The following is a 19,430-nucleotide window of genomic DNA, read 5'->3' on the forward strand; positions in this document are numbered from 1 at the left end:
CTTCTGCTATAATGCCGTTAAAGAGCATTCATTTTTCGAATTTGGTGGTCCTAAATAGCATAGTTAAAAGGGGAATATTTGTCAATTGATTATAATTAATATTTTTGAAGCAGGCAGCTCTACGTGGTAGTCCTTCCTTAAATTAAATAAAGAGGTTACATATCATAGGAGAAGCATATGTGTTATTGAGATGTAACTGAACAAAGTAGATATTGGGTATTGCCAGTTGCCCAGTCATAAAACCAGTCAGATTATGATGCATTCAATTAGTAAGGAAATTCTCAACCTGTGTAGGCGTATATTGCTCTCTTTGGTGATCTCTGTTTTTGAGCTGCGCAGAGCTAAGTGGCTTGCTTCTAAAAATGTGTACTCCAAAGCTGACCTTATATCATATGGCACAAACCATCCGTACTAAGTGGCCCTTACAGTTCAAAAGGGTCAGGAGTCTTTAAATGGTGATGTGCTGCGTTCCGCTCAACTCTGGGACCTTCCTCAAAGTGTTTGAGTAAGGTCCAAGAGTTGGACCAAAATGTACCATGTCACTATTTATGTGGTGTAAGTAAGGGGTAAATATTCATCTTAAAGCTTCACTTTTATGATAACGCATTTGGACCACGAGTATACAAAAATAATGTGTAAACAAAAAATGCACTGAAGTATTAATAAGTACAAACAGGAGCAAATCAGCTAATCCGATTGGAACAATGATTTGTAAACCAGTCGAAAGTGTTCTAGTCCATTAGGGTTACAAATGCATGTCTAGGTCTAGGAAAACTGAATCTTGAAATTGTGTCAACAAATGAAATGGTCCATTTCTGTGAATGTTAATATTTTTGTTAAGTGTTTGTTGATGCCTAAGTTATCAAAACTAGGAAATGATTGGTGAATTGGGAGAAATGTGTCTTCTTGACCTGTGTTTTTGACCAGCGTGGTGAATGTGTTACGAGATGTGTTAGGCTTAAATATAACTAATGGTTTGAAATCATGGCTCCAGTGCAAAATCCCTTGTAGGGCATTCCATCATGTGAAGTAAATCTCCTTTGACCGTTCTTGCTATGCGGGAGGTGTTTTTTCCCACTGGATGGAGTTTGCCCCCTCTTTTATATAGATGAGTTGGTGTTTCACTCTCATAGAGTCTTTCCTTAAAAGTGTTTATGAAAGTTTAGAACTGGAAATATTTTTGCATCTTCTTCCCAAGTCATCGTCAAAAAACAGAGGTACCTCTCCATACTCTAAATATATAATAGATGTTAAATTATGCTTTGATTTTAACCCCTTTGCGTGCTTCTGTCGGCCAACGGCCGTCGCAGGCACTACCTCTGTAGTGCTGTGCACGTTCGTTGGCCGGCCCGACCCGCCCACTCATCAAAGGTGCCGCACTGCGGCGGAATTGCTGCCGCAGTAAAAGAGTTAAAAAAGAAATATTCAGTAATTCATTAACTTCGCAACATCTACATTTAAACATGGCTCTGAGCAATGCTTTCACTCATCCCTGTATTAACTATGTATTCTTTACCAACTAGATTTAGAAATTTAACAGATACTTAGGATGAAGTTGAATATATATTTATGAATTCATTACCTTTAATGGTCATGTTCTATTCACAGCACTCACCAATTTTCCCATCTTGCTTTTGCCTGGACTATTCTGATAAACCTCCGACTTGAGAGCTGCAGTGGTGCACAGGCAAGGGGTTGGTCAGCATTGCAGAGAGAAGCCTTTTGTGGATCCTGCATATCACTTCTGATGTCTAACTTTGAAAAGCTAATTACTATCATGCTACAAGCTATGAATACAGGGCAGAAAATTTAAAACACATTTCAGAGTCATCCTATTGGCAACGTTTATTTTTTGACAATTTTTTTTTTATATAGCTTGAAATATTTGGGGATTGCAGATGTATCCGTGAAAATGCAGTATTTCATATTTTATTTTGGATCAAGGTATAACCCATGGGTTAATCTTTAGTTAATTATTTATGATTAATGTGAGTGTAACAAAAGTATTTTTACATGTTCTATACTTGCTTTACATAGTAAAGTTACAGATAATATTTGGTTGTTACAACATTATATTAATTGTTATAATTCGAGCATCAAACAACATCATGCAGAACCTAAAATACTCACATTAAGCTCCTAAGCAAGGTTTGGGATAATACGCCCTCTTCTTTGCTTTTTCAGTCCTTCTGTAATTGCCACAACCCAGCTACTATGTGATAAAAAAATTGCCCTGTAATGAGAATTTACACAGAGATACATTTTTTACTTAATATTTTTGTTGTTTCTTGTGTAATATTTTAAACATGTTATCACTTTTGAAACAGTGTGCAATGTTAAACTAAATATATATTTTATCTTTTTTTCAGAACCACCTTCATTTAAGTCATATGTTGACTGGGCACTAAAGATGTATCCATTGCATATGTTGTGAGATAATTATCATCAATCAGAGCAAAGCTATTCGTAATATAACAAATGTGTTGGAGAAAATGTAAATTCAGCTTTAATAATATTTACAAAATTGTTCTATTCCAAGTATTGGCAATATAAAGCAAGGAGAGGTATACAAATGGACTGGGGAATTTTAAAGGTTTTACAGATTTTAATTAAATATCCAGGTTTAGATTAGATTCTAAAGCTGGCTTATAGGGCATTCCACAATTGATCACACCATTTACCCTGTTCCACAACATTTGATCTTTCCTTAACTCACATACTTGTGCTGGGGAATTTTCCATTGGAACTCCTGTTTTACAGTACTTTCTACAACATAATTTTTATTTTACCTGAACCATCAAGCTTTCAGCTACATGCTTTGCGCGTTGACACTTGGTTGTTTGACCTTGAAAAAATCAAGTTTTTTCCCAGTCACAATGCCTGACATTACCTTTAAAAAATAGGAAAGCAAAAATGCATTTATTCAGTTGCCATAACATTTCATACAGAAATACAGTACAAGAAATTAAGGGCCTGATTATGACCCTGACGGTCCGGGAACCGGCATTGCTTTTTGGCAGTCTAACCATAAACCTGGTGGTTTGACCGCCGTATTACAGTGTGAGCAGGGAGACCACCTCCAGACGGTTGCCACTGCCTAGATCTGAGCTCCTGCATTGGGGACAGCAGCGGTCAATGATGGCAGAGCCGGCATGGGCACCACTATGTGACTTATCACCTGCCTTTCCACCGACCTTTTAATGGCGGGTACACTGCCATGAAAAGGTCAGCTAAAAGGCAGGTAAAGGGCTGCACAAATGGTGAATAATCACGAGTGGATTGTGGTTGGGGCCCATGTTGTGCCCCCTATGGGCGCACTGTTTGCCATGCATGACATGGTGCATGGGAACAGTGCACCCGACTTGCTGGAGACACAGCAGTGCGACCAACATTGGCTTCAGGCTCTCTCGTACAGCCGAAGCATGCTGTGGCTGCTCCAGAGACACACCGTCAGCCTTCTGGTGATGTCTTAATGCACCAGTTGGAATGGCACCTGATTGGCAGCGTGTTCCTGACTGCCACTGCTGCGGGCTGGCAGTCCTCTTGCCAAACTCATAATCGGCCATGTAGTTTGCTACACAACACAGAAGTTGGATGGAGTGGTTAAGATCGATGAAAGTAAATGATTGTGGGAACAGTCGCTGGTGCTGCAGTAACAGCATGGATAGACAGGGAAGTATTACAATTACGTGACAATGTTGCCTTTCCTATATGGTTGTCCTGAATTGTTTGCCTTGTTTATGATCTGTTACATAGCCTATGCTCTTTCCCTACAAACATGAGGTTTGCTGGGAAATACATGCGCCAGTCCCATAAAAGTGAAGTATCCCTTTTGTGCTGTAGTGAATATTTACTCCATTGACATGTAAGGCTCAAGGTTAATGGCACATCAGTATGTCCTGGCTGACAGCACTTAAAGCGCTGCAGTAATAAATGTTATGTAAAAATGCTCTGCCACATAGAAAAACCTGCTTTTATACATTATCATCTGTCCAGTTATACTAATTAGCATCCCGGTTAGGTGTGGAGGGATTTGTTGCCTGAAAACAATGCACTTATTTCGAATGGCAGTATTACTCTGGTGGGGCAAGCACTGATAAATGTAGCTGGAATAAGTTATTATAGAGGGTCTGAAAGCATGTCATCACAAAGTATCGGAGCAATAATCTTCCTTTTCACATGAATATGCTAAAAGGAGATGATAGTGACAATTGTATTTCTTTTATCCAGTGAATCCAATCAGATACTTTTCTCTACCTGCAACACAAGGGAAAGTTGATCACCGATAAGAATGGGGATGGGGGTTCTCATTTCTATAGGGCTGGAGCTGCATGGGGGCTCCTTGGAGAGTAACCTAACATTTGCCATTTTGGATAGAACCCTGTGGGGATATTTAAAGACAAGCAGGACAGGAAGCCCTGAAAAATATGATTTGGTTTTTATCAAAATTCTACAGTGACTGGGTTTGGAATGTTATCAATCATCGACTAATGCACTGGATAAAAAACTGCATCATTCCACCAGCTTCTCAGAACATTCCTGGACCTTGGTTTAGACTAGAACAGCAATAGAAGAGGAATTCTGCTGCTTCCTTTCTGTCTCTGGATGTGAAACAGACTAAGGTGTAACATGCTCTCTATTTGTACCCAAGGCCAGGAAGTTCTCTCAAAGAGTGAGTTACCTGCTCCCCCTTCATTGTCTCAGGGACTCAAAAGATCATAGAAGGGGGTAGATATGTGTGGAAAAACCAACAGCCGAGTTGAGGGGTGGACTGCACTGGATCCTGTTGGAGCTATTGCTGAATAGAGACCTGGACCTTAGGAGCCTTCCCTGGAAGCCTGGGAGCTGTGATAGAAACCAAGAGAGATTGTTCCAGCATTTTCAAGAAAATGGCACTGTTGGCTGTTGCGAGAAGATTAATTGGAAATATTTGTCTCAACTTTGGAACTCTGATGGGAGTCCCACAGAAGAGTTCAATGAAGATTAAAACATTTGAGTGTGAAACCTATGGTTTTTTCAGTGCATTTCTAAGGTTTTTTAAATGCTAATTTCTAACTATAACGTCCCTCAAGCCTGTGTTTTTTTCAGTGAATGTCCAAGGTTTTTTAAATGCTAATTTCTAACTAAGCCTGCAGAGGTAGGACATGTGCAGAAAGAGGAAGAAAAGCACAGAAAGAAGACACAGAAGTCCAGAAAGACGAAGAAAGGTGCAGAAAGAACCAACAGAGGTGCAGAAAGAGGCCTTGTTGCAAAGTCATTCTGTGCCCCCAACTTTTTGCTGACTGGTACTGGTGGTAACTGACTCAAACTAACCAGTGCTATGCTGAAAGACACTAAGAACACAGTGAAAACACCTACATGCACTAGGGTACACTTTGGGTTGGGGTACCCCTGTCATTGGCATGACCTCCCCTGTAAGGCCCTAGTACATAATAGGGCAAGGGGATTAAAACTACCTCTAAGTCAGAGATGCAGAAAGAGGCAAGTGAAGTGTAGAAAGAAGCAACAGAGGTGTCAAAACAGGCAAGAGGTGCAGAAAAAGGCAAAACAAGTGCAGAAAGAGATAGGAGTGGTGCACAAAGAGGCAAGAGAGGTAAAGAAAGAGGCATGGGGTGCAGAAAGAAGGAGGAGAAGTACAGAAAGAGGCAAACACATTGCTGAAAGAACGAAAAGAGATGTGGAGAAAGAAGCAAGACATGGGCAGAAAGAGGCAAGTGAGGTGCAGAGAGAAGCAAGAGCAGTGCAGAAACAACCAACAGAGGTGCAAAACGTAGCAAGAGCGGTACAGTAAAAGGCTGAAGAGGTGCACAAAGAGGCAAGAGAGGTATAGAAAGAGGCAGGAGGGGTGCAGAAAGGAAGACAAGTGCAGAAAGAAGCAACAGAGATGTTGAAAGAGACATGAAGGGTAGAAAAAGAGCAAGAGAAGTGCAGAAAGAACCAACAGATGCACAGAAAGAGGCAAGAGAGGTGCAGAAACAGTCAGGAAAGGTACAGAAAGAGGGAACAGAGATGCAGAAAGAGGCAAGATGGGTGCAGAAAGAAGCAAGTGAGGTGCAGAAACAAGCAAAAGAAGTGCAGAAAGAGGCAAGAGAATTGCTGAAAGAAGCAACAGAGGTGTGGAAAGAAGCAATAGAATTGCAGAAAAAGGCAAGGGAGGTGCAGAAAGAGTTAAGAGAGGTGCAGAAAATGGTAGAAGAACAGCAGAAAGGTGAGAGGGATGCAAAAAAAGTAAAGAAGGGTGCAGAAAGCAGCAAGAGAGGTGCAGAAAGAGGCAAGAGAGGTTCAGAAAGAGGCAAGGGAAGTGCAGAAACAGGCACAAGAAATGCACAGAGGCAAGAAAGGTATAGAAAGAAGCATGGGAAGTGCAGAAAGAGGCAGGGGAATGCCGAAAGAAGCAAGTGAGCTGCAGAAAGAGGCAACAGAGGTGCAGAAAGACGCAAGAGAGGTGCATAAACAAGCAAGAGAAGTAAAGAAAGAGGCAAGAGAATTGCTGAAAGAAGCAACAGGGGTGTAGAAAGAACCAAGAGAAGTGCAGAAAGAGGCAAGTGAGGTGCAGAAAGAAGCAATAGCAGTGCAGAAACAACCAACAGAGGTGTAAAACAAGGCAAGAGAGGTGCAGAAAGAGGTAGGAGAGGTGCACAAAGAGGCAAGAGAGGTAAAGAAAGAGGCATGGGGTGCAGAAAGAAGGAGGAGAAGTACAGAAAGAGGCAAACACATTGCTGAAAGAACGAAAAGAGATGTGGAGAAAGAAGCAAGACATGGGCAGAAAGAGGCAAGTGAGGTGCAGAGAGAAGCAAGAGCAGTGCAGAAACAACCAACAGAGGTGCAAAACGTAGCAAGAGCGGTACAGTAAAAGGCTGAAGAGGTGCACAAAGAGGCAAGAGAGGTATAGAAAGAGGCAGGAGGGGTGCAGAAAGGAAGACAAGTGCAGAAAGAAGCAACAGAGATGTTGAAAGAGACATGAAGGGTAGAAAAAGAGCAAGAGAAGTGCAGAAAGAACCAACAGATGCACAGAAAGAGGCAAGAGAGGTGCAGAAACAGTCAGGAAAGGTACAGAAAGAGGGAACAGAGATGCAGAAAGAGGCAAGATGGGTGCAGAAAGAAGCAAGTGAGGTGCAGAAACAAGCAAAAGAAGTGCAGAAAGAGGCAAGAGAATTGCTGAAAGAAGCAACAGAGGTGTGGAAAGAAGCAATAGAATTGCAGAAAAAGGCAAGGGAGGTGCAGAAAGAGTTAAGAGAGGTGCAGAAAATGGTAGAAGAACAGCAGAAAGGTGAGAGGGATGCAAAAAAAGTAAAGAAGGGTGCAGAAAGCAGCAAGAGAGGTGCAGAAAGAGGCAAGAGAGGTTCAGAAAGAGGCAAGGGAAGTGCAGAAACAGGCACAAGAAATGCACAGAGGCAAGAAAGGTATAGAAAGAAGCATGGGAAGTGCAGAAAGAGGCAGGGGAATGCCGAAAGAAGCAAGTGAGCTGCAGAAAGAGGCAACAGAGGTGCAGAAAGACGCAAGAGAGGTGCATAAACAAGCAAGAGAAGTAAAGAAAGAGGCAAGAGAATTGCTGAAAGAAGCAACAGGGGTGTAGAAAGAACCAAGAGAAGTGCAGAAAGAGGCAAGTGAGGTGCAGAAAGAAGCAATAGCAGTGCAGAAACAACCAACAGAGGTGTAAAACAAGGCAAGAGAGGTGCAGAAAGAGGTAGGAGAGGTGCACAAAGAGGCAAGAGAGGTACAGAAAGAAGAAAGAGAAGAACAGAAAGAAGAAAGAAAGAAAAGTGCAGAATGAGGCAAGAGAATTGCTGAAAGAAGCAACAGGCGTGGAAAGAAGCAAGAGCAGTAAAGAAAGAACCAACAGAGGTGCAACAAGAAGCAAGAGCGGTACAGAAAAAGGTAGAAGAGGTGCAGAAAGAGGCAGGAGGGGTACATAAAGAAGGAAGAGAAGTGCAGAAAGAAGCAACAGAGATGTCGTAAGGGGGAGTAGGGTGGAGAAGGACACAAGAGGGATACAGAAAGAAACAAAAGAGGTGCAGAAAGAGGGAAGTGGGGTGCAGAAAAAGGGAAGAGTGGTGTGAAAGAAGCATGAGGGTTGCATAAAGAAGCCACATAAATGCAGAAAGAGCAAGAGAGGCATAGAAAGAAGCACTATTAGTACCAATTTAATACCCACATTTAGCGATAAGTAACAGGTGATCATTCCAGGTTTGCACAGGGCCTTCCACCACGCTGTAACTCTTGCGCTGCATTTTTAGTATTGTTTGAGCTAGAAACAATGTTTTTTTGTTCAGATCTGCAGATTATGCAGCAGAGGATGGATTATATGGCAATTGCAGTAAATATATAACTGTGCAAAAGTCGGTGCAGCCAACCAGTCACATAGTTCCAGTGGCCTTGCTCATACCTCTGACTAGGTCCAGAAGTGCTCCTCAGTAGTTCATTCTTTTTTCTTGTCTCATTGAGTACATAGTTTAGCTTCTATGGAAACGAGGAATACTAAACCTGAGGTTACAACTCCACAACACAGACTAACATGTGAGAAGTTAGCCTGGCATATGATGTCCACTAGTTCTAGTGGGCACCTTGCACCAGTCTAATCGACCCTTATTGATGGTGGTTGTAAAGTCAACCTTATAGAAAGCTATCCTAGTGGTAGCGTGGACCAGCCGTCATCAGGCTAAGACTTCGTAGGCGATGTTAAGCAAGTTGTTTTACCAATTATAATCCCTTGAGTACCAAATGAAAGCACACCACAAAAGGTATATATCAAATATATATGTATTTATTCTAAACACAACCCCTCTGCACTCCTTATGAGGTCAGAGGTAAAAGTACAGTACAAGTTACTCAATTAGCATACGATAAGTTGCACAGTATACGTTTTGCCCTAGGAGCCTCACAAACAATATACTAAAATAGTGGTATAAGAACCACGTCTGAGATAGAAAGTAGGCCTAGGGCCAAGGGAATCGCTGGGGCTGCTCTAAACAACCAAAGGTTAGGAAGTAGGAGGCCCAGGGGAGACACGTGCAGTGTCTAAATACAGCCACGAGTTACCATTGCCTTTCTATGGGAAACGAAGAAGTTACAATTATACAATTTAAGGATACTTCCGGATGGACTATGATGAAACCCTTTTAGACTTAGACACTAGGAGGGCCAATACCCTCGAGACTACCAGAGTACTCGTGTTACCTCACCCACTGAAGCCGGGTGCATAGGTGTCTTTTGATGTCGGGTTTCTTCATCGATTTCAATGAAGAGCTGCAAAGAAGTGCTGCAGGCGATGAGAGAGGTGGATCGAAGATCTGAAGAACCTGAAAGCAGAAGGGACAGAGTCTGGGTCACTTGCCAGTAACCAGGATGGAACCAGGAAGGAACCAGGAGATGTCGGGTGAGTTCAGGTAAAAAGGTGAAGCTTGTCTCTTCAGCCACGAGGTCCAGGAGGTGTCGATGATGACCAGGAGCTGGATTTGAGCTGTCCCACAAAGGATCTAGTTGACTGCGGTGTCGGTATCCGGATTGGACCCAACAAGCCTTGGCAAACACAATCCACGCAGAATGTTAGGATTGGCTTTGGTGCAGACCAGCAAGGTCTGTGGCGTTTCTCCTTTGTAGGGAAGCTGGAGCAAGCCTGGAGCAACCAGGAAAACAAGTTAGATTCAAAATGGAGTCTTTCAGGTGCTCACTAGCCAATGGACTAGGAACTGGGAAGACGCATCAAGCTGAAATGCAAGAGCAGGCCATATGGGACACTCGTGGAGTGTGGAGGCCTGAGCTTTGGTCAAATGGTGCTCGGGGATGGGGCTTCTCGTAGCCCAATGCACAACTGCGAGATACCTCGGGAGTCAATGCAGTTAGCAAAATGCAGGATGTCCAGGCGTTCCGGTCCCACGTCTCTCGTGTCCGCCACGGGTCTCAGCTTTACTGGGAACGTCGAGCAGCGTCAGAGATGTCTGGAAGTTTATGTCCTGTGTCGCAGATTCTTTGGGATCCAGCAGGAGCCTCGAAAATGCAGACTGGCAAAGTTGCTGTTGGTGCCTGTTTGAACAGGGTGGTCACTCCTTGACCACAAGGGAGATGTCTTCCGTCTTCCAGTCGAAATGGAACATTGAAGGCCCAGGATTTATGTTTCAAAGTTTCGTCCAGGGTAATCTAAAGTCCTAGGGACACACGTATACTAAGTTTAGGGGTTGGACTACCTGTAAGGTCCCTCCTATGGGTGGACCTGGGAAGGGGGTGGTTACACCCCTTTCCTTTTGTCCAGTTTTGCTCCAGAGCTGGGGCAGAGTGCCCCAGCAACCGGTTTGCACCGGGAAATGCATGGAGCACCCAATGTGCCCCAGGCACTGTCCGGAAAGCATTCACTGAATGCAGCCCTCCCTGCCCCAATACACAAAAGCCTGTCTGGGGAGGTGCCAGCACCTCCTTGGACAGGAAACCTATTGTCCAGGCCTCCCCTGCCGGAGTTTCGACCAGTAGCAGGAGGGCAGACTCGTGTCTGTGGCAGCAGCATCCATTTTGTCATGCTGAGGCTCTGTTTAACTTTAACCGGGTTTACCAGTAACTACATGTCTTCTCCCTCTAGAAGGGTGGAATGCTACCCCGCCACCAGGACTGGTGGGAGGGGGGTAGTATTCCAAAGTGTTTGACACCTTACACAACATGTTTTGATAAAGCCAAAGGGGCTCAGCTCAACCTAGGGCACCCTCTCACATAAAACCAAGCACTCTACCTCCAGGATTGTTGAGGTCTGCCTTAGGAGTGGCTTATAGGTGATATGTGTCTATATAGGTATATAGATATAGGTATATTACATCTAAGTAAGGGGTGATTACACTACCTTACCCAGGCTGTGTGAACAGACCTGTTGTGTCAGTTTGGAAGGCAAGCCAGGGGTGGCACAATACATGCTGCAGCCCCTGGTAGGCCTAGGGTGCACCTATGCCCTTGGTACCTAGGGTACACTATACAGGGGCTCACAAGGGTGACCCAGTAACCAATCTGGTATGTACCTAAATAACATGGTATCAATTTATAGAGAGAACAGCTAGGCTGTGGGCCTGATCAGCAGGGCCACAGCCAGACTAAAGTCTAAAAACCAGAGAATCACAGCAAAAAGTGGGGGTAACCATAGGAATCAGACCCTACTCTCCTACATATCATACCACACAATTACTCTCATAACACATAATCCCACTCTACATAATTCCTGCACACTAAATACCACATACTTTCTATCCACATAATTTCACCGCACAACATACCACATAATCCCACTACACACAACCTACATCCACTCCACTCCAAGAAACATTAAACCCCTTCCATTATCTCTAGTAAGTCCCACCCAGAAGGATTAATAAGTTCTCATAGCAGGCCACACCCCCTTTGCCCACCACTCTGCAAACGCGCGCCCTGGCATGCTCTTTGATGGGGTTTGAAGTCCCCTTTGCTGATGGGGATGGTTAGGGGCATCCTAGCCAACCTCTTACCTCCAGTAAGCCCCACACAGTGGGATTGCTGAGAGGTGGACACAATCCACACACCCTTTCTCCACCACTCTTCAAACCCGCCTCCTGGTGCGCTCTTGGTTGGGGGATGAAGTCCACTTTCCTCCTAAGGGTCCCTGGGGGCCAACTAGCCCTCCTGTTACCTCCAGTAAGCCCCATACAGCTGGATTGCTGAGAGTGTTCAAAGGCCATGCCCCCTTTTTACACCACTCTGCAAACGCGGCTCCTGGTGCACTGCTGCTAAGGGGATGAAGTCCACTTTAGTCCTGAGGTCCTCAGGACACAAGAGGACCTCATCGCCCCACCAGCAGTGTGCCAATAGGTGACACAAGAGGACCTCATCGCCTCACCAGCGGTGTGCCAAGAGGCGCATTTTCAGAGTGGTGTAAAAAGGGGCATGGCCTCAGACAACCTCTCAGCAAACCAGCTGTATGGGGCTTACTGCCTCATAAAGCCCCGGGAATCACCACCTCCCCAGGGCATTGATTCTATTTTATGGGGAGGTTGCCTCCGTGACCTAGGGACTGGCACCTCCCCAGGGCAAATGTTGAATTAATGTGTGGGGGGCCTGCATGGCACCCTTGCAGCGGGGGGTCCTGGGGCTGAAACTGGCCCAGGGGTCCCTCTCCCTGAATAAATAAAATAAAGCCCCCTTTCACCAGCATTCTGCAAACATGCCTCATGGTGCACAACTGGTTGGGGAGGAAGTCCCCTTGGCTGCAGAGGGTCCTTAGGGGCCAACAAGTCCTCCTGTTACCTTCAGTAAGTCCCAAACAGTGAGATTGCTGAGAGGTCTACGGAGGCCCCAGCCCCTATTTTCACCACTCTGCAAATGCGCCTTCTGGAGCACTGCTGGTTGAAGGATGAAGAGTCCCTTTGGGTGCAGAGGGTCCTTGGAGGCCAAAAAGCCCTCCTGTTACTTCCAGTAAGCCCCATACAGCCTCATTGCTGAGAGGAATTTGGAGGTTACACCTCCTTTCTCCACCACTCTGCAAATGTGCATCCAAATGCACTGTTGGTTGGGGGATGAAGTCCCCTTGCCTCCAAAGGGTCCTTGGGGGCCAACACGTCCTCCTGTTACCTCCAATAAGTCCCCCAGAGGGGGATTGATGAGAAGTCTTCAGAGTCCAGGCCCCCTTACTCCACCACTCTGCAAACGTGCCTCCTGGTGCACTGCTGGTTGGGAGATGAAATTCACCTGGATGCTGCCATTCTGCTACCTCCAGTAAGTCCCACAGAGCGCGATTGCTAAGAAGACTTCAGAGGCCAAGCCCCCTTTCTCCACCACTCTGCAAATGCACCTCCTGACGCACTGTTGGTTGGGGAATGAAGTCCTCTTGGCTCTAGAGTGTCCTTGGGGCCACAAGCCCTCCTGTTACCTCCAGTAAGTCCCACAGAGTGGGATTGATGAGAGGTCTTCAGAGTCCAGGCCCCCTTTCTCCACCACTCTGCAAACATGCCTCCAGGTGCACTGCTGGTTGGGGGATGAAGTTCACTTGGATGTTGAGGATCCTGTGGAGCCAACAAGCCATTCTGCTACCTCCAGGAATTCCCACAGAGCGCGTTTTCTGTGAAGACTTCGGAAGCCATGCCCCCTTTCTCCACCACTCTGCAAATGCGCCTCCTGACGCACTTCTGGTTGGGGAATGAAGTCCTCTTGGCTCTAGAGTGTCCTTGGGGGCCAACAAGCCCTCCTGTTACCTCCAGTAAATTCCAAACAGCGGAATTGCTATGGAAACTAAGTGTCATGATTCCGGTCCAGTGGGCATGCCTGATGGGTCTGTGTGATGTGCACGTCCATGGTCCGCTTCGTTGCAGCCTTTCTGCAATACCAGGAAGTGGGTGGACCGGTTGGCGTTCCAGCTTCCCAAGTCCGGAAGCAACTTCGAGAGCAGCCGGAATTGCACTTCCGGGTGAGACCGCATAATAGCCCGCAGTGATCGGCCCGGCAGTGCTTCAGATTCCAGATTGTGCCTCAGTTGCCCCTTGTTGAATAATTTTCATTGATCAAACGCAGGAGCGCTTGAACTGCATTATACTTTGCGGCTCGCGCAGGAGCGCATAGCCACAAAACATGTGACTTGTTGTCAAGCGCAGGAGCGCCTGAATTGCTTATACTTTGCGGCTCGCACAGGAGCGCTTAGCCAAAAAGCTTGTGCCTTGTGGTCAAGCGCAGGAGCACTTGAATTGCTTATGCTTTGCGGTTTGCGCATAGCCAGAAAAACGTGTGCTTTGTAGTCAAGCAAAGGAGCACTTGAATTGCTTATACATTGCGGCTTTGACAGGGGGGTGTAGCCACAAAACTTGTGCCTTGCGGTCAGGTGCAGGAGCGCTTGAATTGCTTATACATTGCGGCTTGCACAGTAGCAAGTAGCCACATCTATTTTCTTGTTGTCCAGAGCAGGGGCGCTTGGACTACTTTGCATTGGGGCTTGTGCAGGAGCACGTTGCCACATCTCTTTCCTTGTTGTCCAGCGCAGGAGCGCTTTGACTACCTTGCTTGGGGTTTAGCGCAGGAGCGCGTAGCCACATGTATTGCCTTATTGTTAAGCACAGGAGCAATTCCTACATTTCCTTTGACAGCACGCACAGGAGCGCTTATAGTTTCATTTCCAATTCTATCTTGGTGTGTGAGGACTTCTCCTTCCTGCCTGTTGTGGTACCACATCCCAGGTGATTATACAGTTCCTTAGGGTATATTTATTGACTGTGTGTGCATCTGTATGAGTGCGACCCAGTGGTAATAAGTTTTTACCCATATGGTTTTATCCTTACAGAAGGTGTTTCCTAGAGGGGTCCCTTCGTTATCGGTGGGTGTAGCCAACCAGGTCTTCAGTAAGGACACCTCTCCACACCTCTAGGATATCTTCCCCCAGTCCCCATCTTCACCCTGGTCAGTATATATACCATTTCTAGGGAATGGTAGGAGACGGTAGAGGTTGTTCATGTCTTCCCTGCGAGATTACTCCGCAAGCAGAAGGTAAGACTTGTGGGGTCCTGACACTAAGTCCTAACTTTAAATACCCACTGGCAAGTGGCAGTAGGCTATATATATTTGTTTGTTTTGCAGTTTCCCCTGGAGTCTCGTTGATGTTCCCCTCCTTGCAACTTCAGGGAGACTGGTGCTCATGTTAGGGGTGCTGCCAGGAACACCCCCAGGAACATCGACTCCACAAGGCGTTGTGCTGCGTTGGTGGCAACTTTTGGCTTCACTACAGGACTCTGTGGTACAAACAGGACACGCCACTTGCCCGCAACCCTGCCCATCATGACTGGTGCACCGCGATACTATGTGGGAGGTATGCTGCTTACCTAGGCAGCACAATTGGGCTACAGTTGGGAGTTTTTGCGGGGGAGTGAGGGACACGTCAACCTGCAACACCACCCTCTCTCAAGAACTTGGTGAGCATTGTTGTGATAAGGGCAGACAACGCCCACTGGGGACTGCACTTGCCTTATGGTGTCTGCTCTTCGAGAATCCATCCCGGATTTTCGTCATCCCAGTGCTACGATCACCTGGAGTGTCCTCTCCAATCGTAGCAGGACATTTGACTTATAAAGAGTGCGGGAGAACAATTTGAGTTAAACCTCGGCAGCATTGATAAAGTTCGCAATGAACGAAACGCATCTGCATATTGCTGCAACAAAGGATTTTTTTGCAGTTTCCCCTGGAGTCTTGTGATGTTCCCCTCCTTGCAACTTCAGGGAGACTGGTGCTTATATTTATCGGCGGGTTTGATTTCAAGATTTTCATTTGCCATTAAGGTTTCCAGTGCTTTTCGTTCTTCTGTTGTCAAGTTTTCTTGCTCAATTTGTCCAATTCCTCATTCACCAGATCGTAAAAGGTATCAATTTTATTTCCTGGGTGTAATATCGGACAGAATTTTGATTGTTTTTTGAAATTCGTGCATGGGTGACCACTTGTTATCTGTCCCATTTCATTTAATATCTGGGTATCTGAGACGTTATCTTCGCTTGTATCATGTACCAGTTGTGAACACTGAAGTCTGCAGTATAGGCCAGAGAGAGCGTTCAGCAAGGGCCCACAGTCATGTGGCATTGACTTGAGCTCTACAGTTTGGAATATGCGAAGCAAAGAAAACGTGTGCGGAGCCTGCAATGATGCGTATGAGTGGTGCAGACAGAGCACACTACAGCAATCTCTTCTCTTACAGTACTGCATCATCAACAATAGCAACAAGACTGAATTGTGAACACTACTGTCTGCATTGTTAATTGAAGGCAGTACTCACACACACAACCATCAATACTTTTTCTCACTCCCTCTTTACAAAATAAAACTACGTAAATTACAGAGAACTCTACAATGAATAAATCAAAACAATTTGAATTGAGATTTCATCTGTCCACAGTCTACACTATTCACTGTTCTTTTGGACTTGCAAAATAAATTTTGCATTTTACTAAACCTATAACTCATATAAAAAAACTTTTTCAAGCAAGCATACTAAAACAATATTGTGTATGTTTCAATAGACGTTCTAATTACTTAACTCTTGGATTCTGAAATTAAACAATCACCACTCAATCTAAATTGTGAACCCTGCAAACCACAATCTAGACCAGATGCAGTGTTCATTAACACCTCACAGCCACATACCGTTGGATTCAAAAGCACAGAGTTGGTTGCACCTGATGAGAGGGGGTACACAGAAATCATCACAGACTTTAACTTATGACATCCTCGATCATAGAATCAAGACCCCATTTCACTGTTCGCACCTGCTGTACCACAGTATACTCCACCGACTAGTGTCAACCAAGCCCAATAATCATGTGCAGCACTTAGCTATGGAAGCACAGAGTGTGATGCACCTCAACACATGAACTTCTGAGAAAAGCAAGCCGCAGGTAATATCGGACATCATCCATTGTGGGATCTAGACACCGTTCCACTGTTGAGAGCTATATTTGGTTGCACCTGATCGAAGAGAGTATCTTCATCTTCCCTCTCAAATGTAGTTCTAACATCGTCCATTGTAGAATCAACACACCGTTCTACTTTTGGAACCTAGAGTTGGTTGCAGCTGGTCAAAGGGAATACCTCCATCTCCACTCTCAGATACAGTTCTAACATCGTCCATTGTGGGATCAAGACACCATTCCACTGTTGGGACCTAGAGTTGCTTGCACCTCATCGGAGGAGGTACACAGAAATCATCACAAACTTTAACTACTAACATCCTCAATCATATAATTAAGACCCCGTTTCACTGTTTGGACCTGCTGTACCGCAGTGTATTCCAGCAATAGCAGTCAACTAAGCCCAATAACCATGTACAGCACTTAACTACAGAAGCACAGAATCTGATGCACCTCAACAGAGGCAGTTCTGTGAAAAGACAGCAACAGGAAATATAATCATAACACAAAAATCTTCACACACTTTAACTTCTGACATCCTCAATCATAGAATTAAGACCTCGTTTCACTGTTCGGACCTGCTGTACCACTGTGTATTCCAGCAAATGCAGAAAAACATGCCTAATAATCATGTACAGCAGGTCTAATCCACCTCAACGGAAGGAGTTCTGTAAAAATCAAGCAGAATGTAATATCGGACATCTTTTATTGTGGAATCAAGACACCGTTCCACTGTTGGAACCTAGAGTTGGTTCCACCTGGTCAAAGGGAGAACCTTTATCTCCACTCTCAGATGCAGTTGTAACATAGTCTACTGTGGTATCAATACACCGTTCCACTTTTGGGACCTAGAGTTGGTTGCACCTGATCGGAGGGGATACACCGAAATCATCACGGACTTTAACTTCTGACATCCTCAATCATAGAATCAAGACCCCGTTTCATCGTTCGGACCTGCTGTGCTGCGCTGTAGTCCTGCGACTACAGTCAACAAAGCCCAATAATCCAGTACAGCAGTTAGCTACGGAAGTACAGACTGTGATGCACCTCAACAGAGGGATTTCTATCAAAACCAAGCTGCAGATAATATCGGACATCGTCCATTGTGGGATCAAGACACCGTTCCACTATTGGAACCTAGAGTTGGTTGCACCTTGTCGATGAGAGAACCTTCATCTCCACTCTCAGATGCAGTTCTAACATCGTCCATTGTGGGATCAAGACGCCGTTCCACTATTGGAACCTAGAGTTGGTTGCACCTGGTTGATGGGAGTACCTTCATCTCCACTCTCAGATGCAGTTCTAACATCGTCCATTGTGGGATCAAGACATCGTTCCACTGCTGGGACCTAGAGTGGGTTGCATCTGGTCAAAAGGAGTTCCCTCATCTCCACTCTCAGATACAGTTCTAGCATCGCCAACTATAGTATAAAAAAAACACAGTTCCACTGTTGGTACCTGTCGGACTACTGTGTTATTAGTATACAGAGCACTCCACACTCCTGGGACTCAGCTGGGCGGTGTGTGCCTGTGTCGCGGTAGCCAGCGTTAATCTCAGGAGCCTTCTGTGCTCACAAACCTCGGCCCAGGAGCTTCCGCCAGCACGTGGTGGGCCCTCTTTCAAATACGGCAGTGTCGAAAGGTAAACTGTGGAGCACATATGCGTCGCAGGGGCCATGACGGTTTCTGAGTACCAGCAGGCTGAGAGCATCATTCACGCACCCACCTTCGCTCTCAGCGTCATCCTTGTGGAGTTGTAAGCTGCGCAGACCTGGCAGACACGTTTGCCAATCCGGGGGAGAACCACACCCGGAGAAACGTGCCTCTTCTTCATACCCCTATGGTAGCATTGCATACACTGAGCCAGCCCACTTCACTAAATGTTTGGGGGGAAGGCACGTGCGCGCTACCTTTCCGTAATCTTCCCTACTGACTAATATAATTGGTTGTGTCCACTGTCCACTTCACTCAATAGACCATCGGTGTATGTTGACATTTACATGTCTGTGCTCTGCATACTCAACTTTGTCTGGCACATCCCCTCAAAACTTTGCATTATATACTTTTATAATCGATAATTACTTGCCACCTTCACACATACTTTGCTCCCATCTCTCCCTGCATTCTGCATTGTGAGGTAGAGGTGCTATGCCATGTTTAGTTTGTGTACATGGCTAGCCACGGTTCCCACAGTATGTAGTGTCATTGTGTCTGCTATGTGCACATGTTGTTTGTCATGCTGAATGTGATTATATAAGGTAGCGCGTTTATTCACGAGCAGTGGTTTATCCAATTTACATATCGCTGTCTTAAAGAGCATACAGAAGTTTTTCTTACAGGTGAAAAGTGCGACCTCAATGGCAGTCATTCATTACTATCCAAGAATGTCCAACTGCACGGCGCTTCTAAGCTTACAGCCCCCAATCTTACGTCCTTTTCTAAAAGGACGCCAACTCCCACAATCACACCAACATTCACACAGCTTTCTAACGACAGTTATCTGCTTCTCAATAACATGCACTCCTACGGAATTTGAGCTGGCATACCGCATGTCCTTACTGTTTCAAACACAGTAACTTCCTGTGGCAATATTTATTCCCACCCACAAAAACTAACTCCCAAACTTCAACTTGGCCTTCAATTCCTAGTTTGAAAACACATTTCAAGAAACAAACCAAAGTAAAAGCACCTTTATTCAGAACAGAAGTCTCCCTCACTTCTGCAAAAGAAATTTATCGACTACAGATACCACAAAGTTCACATAAAATACACTCCATTGAAATACGAACCGCCAATTACACTTTGTGACTTGTTATACAATTTTCAACACATGTCATACTCAAGGTCTGGCACACTTTTTTAACACTGTCTCCTACAGCCTTCTAGCACACTTTCAAACTGTTCTTCTTTTAATACCAGACTACATTCTGACATTCATTCGATCATCTCTGGAATAACAGGAACAGTGCCCATAATTCTCGCCCTCTTTCCGGCCATCGTGCTACTAATTCTACTTCTAGAAATGGCTACTCTCTCTGTAACAACTATGTC

General features: G+C 45.2%; 1 protein-coding gene across 1 annotated transcript in view; it reads left to right on the top strand.

Moving 5' to 3' along the window:
* The window catches only part of C9H14orf39 (chromosome 9 C14orf39 homolog), a 1,496,166-nt gene that overhangs the window by 585,973 nt on the left and 890,763 nt on the right, over positions 1-19,430 (top strand). Inside the window, exon 8 of the mRNA XM_078660343.1 lies at positions 2,370-2,412. Within this exon, the coding sequence (XP_078516469.1) occupies positions 2,370-2,412 (43 nt within the window). The remainder of the gene's footprint in view (positions 1-2,369; positions 2,413-19,430) is intronic.

The sequence above is a fragment of the Lissotriton helveticus genome, chromosome 9 (genome assembly GCF_964261635.1).
Source record: "Lissotriton helveticus chromosome 9, aLisHel1.1, whole genome shotgun sequence".
NCBI lineage: Eukaryota > Metazoa > Chordata > Amphibia > Caudata > Salamandridae > Lissotriton > Lissotriton helveticus.